At 44.4% G+C, this 4,713-nt stretch overlaps 1 protein-coding gene across 1 annotated transcript; it reads left to right on the forward strand.

Moving 5' to 3' along the window:
* The first annotated feature begins 213 nt into the window (after nt 1-213).
* On the forward strand, nt 214-3,311 carry LOC147603722 (BTB/POZ and MATH domain-containing protein 1-like). Its single transcript, XM_086795883.1, has 4 exons — nt 214-694; nt 1,864-2,212; nt 2,345-2,609; nt 2,689-3,311. The coding sequence occupies exons 1-4, from the start codon at nt 255-257 to the stop codon at nt 2,886-2,888; spliced, it is 1,254 nt and encodes a 417-aa protein (XP_086652009.1). The 5' UTR covers nt 214-254; the 3' UTR covers nt 2,889-3,311.
* The last annotated feature ends 1,402 nt before the right edge of the window (nt 3,312-4,713 follow it).

The raw sequence follows: 4,713 nt of genomic DNA on the forward strand, positions 1-4,713 counted from the left end.
ACGACTATATATAGATCATCTACAAGATGCCGCAACACCATGCTGAGAGTGGGGTTTGAACTTGCAACCTCTTGCTTGAAAGATCCAACAATTTCACAAAAAAAATTGATCCCAAACATTTTTTCTCACTAAAAATTTAAAATTTGTGTGGAGATATTTTTTAAAATTTGGTTGTTCTAATTTGTAGGAAGTGTAACGTATATATATATATACACACATCAAAGACATAGAATAACATCAAGCTCGGCAGAGACATGGCGCGGCTACCTCTACCACTACCACTAGCAGGAGGAGGGGCAAGGCCGCCAGCAGCAGAGGCCACCACCGCCATAGCCACACCTTCCTCCTTCTCAAGCTCTGTCACAGAGACGATCAATGGCTCGCACAACTTCACCATCAGCGGCTACTCCCTTGCCAAGGGCATGGGGGTGGGCAAGTACATCACCAGCGACACCTTCACAGTGGGAGGCTACCAGTGGGCGATCTACTTCTACCCCGATGGCAAGAATGCAGAAGACAACTCCCTCTATGTTTCTGTCTTCATCGCCCTCGCCAGCGAGGGCACCGATGTCAGAGCCCTCTTCGAGCTCACCCTTCTCGACCAGAGTGGAAAGGGAAAGCATAAGGTCCACAGCCACTTCGATCGCTCGCTGGAGAGTGGTCCTTACACCTTGAAGTACCGCGGCAGCATGTGGTATGCATCTTTCACCTGTGCAATGTGTTCCAGGAACTCTCTTCTGCTCTTTGATTGTAAGGTCTTCGGAAGATTTGTGTAAGGGTTTGCAGGATTCTTGTGGTCGGGCTGCCAGGCGTCTTGTGTTAGGGTTTGCAGGAGCCTTGTGGTATCAGGGTTAGCCGGAACATTAGGGTTTCATGGTATTAGGGGTTGCAGGAACCTCAGCCTCATGGTTAGGGTTTGCAGGAAGCCCTACATCATGGTTACGTTTTGCAGGAACCTTGGTTCGGTGTATGCTTAGGCCCCACTTTCTTTTCTTTTCTATGTCATTCTCATCGCCTAACTCTCTAGGTTCATTTGCCTGCCTTATGGGCAGATCTTTGTGAGATGGAGAACCAGGCTTCCTGGACAGATACAAGGATGTTCTTGCCTGGAGGAATTATCTTCTTGGCGTTCTTTAAGTAGTATCTTCTACGTGCATGTTATGTTGGAGAATGTTTAAGGACGTGTTGATTGGACAAAGGAGAAGCTCTATATTGCCATTCCTCCTTGAAGCAAGCGTCATCTCTACAACGGCGTGGAGAGAGAGAGAGAGAATCATGCAAGGTATTACTGAGGAGCAAGAAGGGGCTAGGGCCAGTGTTTAGAAGATGAGAATTTGCAAGGCCCTAGCCTAGCCCCTTCTTGATCCTCAGTAGTACCCCTCTCTCTCTCTCTCTCTCTCTCTCTCTCTCTCTCTCTCTCTCTCTACACACGCAGCTCCCTAGAAGTACCCTTGAAAAAGTCAGCCCTGTAATTCACGAGATGATTCTTGCTTTGAGGACAGGGATGCAAACGTACAGCTTGAAGAAGTTCTCCTTTGTGCACTAAAAGAATGCCAATAAAATTTTCACTAGGCAGAACATGTTACATCTAACCATGAACCTGGTTCTCGTTCTAGGCTCTAGGCAGAACATCTTACATCTGACCATGAAGTCTGGTTCTTCTAACATGATCAGAAATCTAAATAGAAAATTTTCAGGTTTGTTTTCTGAGATAATTAATAGCGTCATGATTTTAACAAGGGTTTCATTAGCTATGGAGCCTTTTTTGTGAACACCTTGTTTGTTGTCATTGTGGTTGGTCTGGCCCAGAAATTCTGTTTGGTTCCATCTGTTAATGGCTTTAGGGTGTCCTTTGTCCTGCAGGGGGTATAAACGTTTCCTAAGACGAGCTGTGCTTGAGACCTCAGATTTTCTCAGAAATGACTGCCTTGCCGTCACATGCACCGTTGGTGTGGTGGTCTCAGCAACTCAAGGGCCAAAGCTGTACTCTATTAATGTACCTGAGTCTGATTTAGGGCTGCATTTTGGGAAGTTGCTAGAGAGCGGGGAGGCCACTGACGTCACCTTTGAAGTAGACGGTGAGACTTTCCGTGCTCATAAGCTTGTCTTGGCTGCACGCTCACCTGTTCTCAATGCCCAGCTGTTTGGGCCCTTGCGAGAGAAGGCCAACAATGTGGTTCGTGTTCAAGAGATGGAAGCGTATGTTTTCAAGGTGAGAAACACTCCCTTGCTCTTGAGCTGCTTGCTTTTTTGTTCCATCATACTGTGCAGTGGCCAGTGTAAGCTGGTGTGAGGTTATGGGATGTTGGGGCTGTCTATTAACAGGGTCTTTGCACGGCCGCAGGCTATGTTACACTTCATCTACACAGATTCTCTTCCTGAATCTGATGACAGTGATTCAGAGGAAGCCTTTTCTGCACTGATGGCTCAGCATCTGCTAGCTGCTGCTGATAGATATGGTTTGGATCGCCTAAGGTCCTTGTGTGAGTCAAGGTTATGTGAAGAAGTCGGTGTGCAGACTGTGGCTACAACACTGGCTTTGGCAGAGCAACATCACTCTACACAGCTCAAAGCTGTCTGCTTAAAATTCGCAGCAGCCAATCTAGCTGGTATACTTTGTATTCTTTTGTCGTTTTCTTGAAGTGAACCATTTAGTAAGGCTGATTTCTTTTTATGTTGGTCTGATAGCTGTAATGATGTCTGATGGCTATGAGTATCTTCGCGAGAGCTGTCCTTCTCTGCAATCGGAGCTTTTGGAAGCTGTGGCTGGAGTCGATGATGAAGCAGGTGTGGGTGTTCCAACAGTCGTGAACCGAAGGGCTGCTGTATGGGTGCCTGGGTTGGACGGTTCAGATGCCAATGGCAGGCGCGTGAGGCCAAAAACATGAAGTACATACATATTGGACACATACTGGGAGGTGTTACAGCAATACTAGAACATACCTTTTGAATGGTGTGAGGGCTCCCCTGTTTCTGAGTTTAGATCTTGGAGAGGTCATCCCTGGTGTAGAAGGGGAAACTATACTGATCGTTTGGATGGTGTCAGGTGCCGAATGATGCCTTAAATGCAGTAGCACATGTAATGCCACATGTTATCTGATTAGCCACCAGATTTTCCACACAATTCTGTCATAAGTTTAGTGCTGTTTATATGCGTTTGATAAGCACAGACCAGTCACTGTACACTTGGATTTATATTCATATAATCAGTCAAGTACAATGTTTGTAGGATGCGTTTGATGGCAGGGAACAATGCTTCAATGCGCATCTAATCTACTTCGTATAATTTGAGCACTAATGCTGTGAGAGTATGATGGAGTGCACTAATACTTCGTATAATCTGAGCACTAATGCTGTGAGAGTATGATGGATTGCACTAATGCTGTAAGAGTATGATGGATTGCAGGAGTAGAGCAGACACCCCCCCCCCTCCCCCCCGCTTTAGATCTAGTGGACGGATGTGTTCAGTATCCGTGTTGAAATCTAAGAATATTTCTAGGATCATGTGGCATTAAGATACTTTGCAACTGTGGCATGACATGGTCCTATTATTATAGCTTAGTGGCACCTGCTATAAATTGTGCTCTTTGCATCAAAATGTGAGTCTCCACATGTTAAAGAGCCCTTTCAAAATTTAAGATACAAAACCCATAAATGATTATGCACACCTTGACAGTCTCTTGCACCCGCATCATTAAGTTGTCACATTTGATTCCCCCACGAAGTCATGTTGGACTACTTTTTTTTCAGCTTCCTAGTCTTAAGCTTCACTCCTAGTCTATAAAATCATTCGGCCATGTGTGCATTTGAATTGCTTTATTGCTTGGTTATGTATTCTGCATTGATTCACCATTTGAAAGCATGTTCCATTCTTAATGGATTGGTCCATGCTTGCAAGTATTTTTGCCTTAAGTTATAAATAGTTTGGGCGGTAGGTGTCTAAATAGAGGGGGAAAGACGGAGTTGAAAGATAGGACTACTTCTAAGGGCAAAGGAGTGAAGCAAGATGCAAATTAGAAGCGTTTGTGCATTTATCTTACCAGCTTAGAAGAGTAGAGAACAGGCCTTTTGTACTTCTACAAAGCGGCTTGTTGCTTTGCTCTGCCGGTGTGTTGAAAGACAATATAAAACTGATTGAGTTAATTGAAATTTAGTCACAGTTGCAAGAACTTAGCTTAAAACATCATTACTTGAGATTGAAGAAAAGATGGAGCACAGAAGTAGTAAATAACTGTACTACTGAAGAGCCCAGTGCTGTGCTGGGCTGCTGCAACACTTCGTGCTTGACAGTTCTTGAAGCAAGTAAGAAGGTGTCAAAATAAAAGTTGGAACAAAAGCAGAGAAAGCTAGAAGTGTTAAGCTCCATAATTGTTGTAGCTAGATAAATGCTAGACTAATGCAACGCTAGAGTACTAAATCCTTTTTAAAGTTAGTCCAAAACATATGGGGATGAATGCTTTATCACACCATCATCAAAGCCCATTTGTAGTGACTTTGAACTTCAAATTGGTAATTGCAATGATTTGTATTGGTACTAGTGCTGGTGGGGAAAGTTGGACGGAAGGTGAGGACGTTGATGTGAGTGGTCATACCCCGCATTCCTGAAGATATAGGGGCAAGGGACATATGGTACATATCATACGTCTGCTGCCACTAACAATGAGTGCACTCAAAGCAATAAAGAACAGGGCAGAGAATCCAGTGCATGTTCAA

The sequence above is a fragment of the Cibotium barometz genome, chromosome 63 (genome assembly GCF_041138505.1).
Source record: "Cibotium barometz isolate CiBa-2024 chromosome 63, ASM4113850v1, whole genome shotgun sequence".
NCBI classification, from domain to species: Eukaryota; Viridiplantae; Streptophyta; class Polypodiopsida; order Cyatheales; family Cibotiaceae; genus Cibotium; species Cibotium barometz.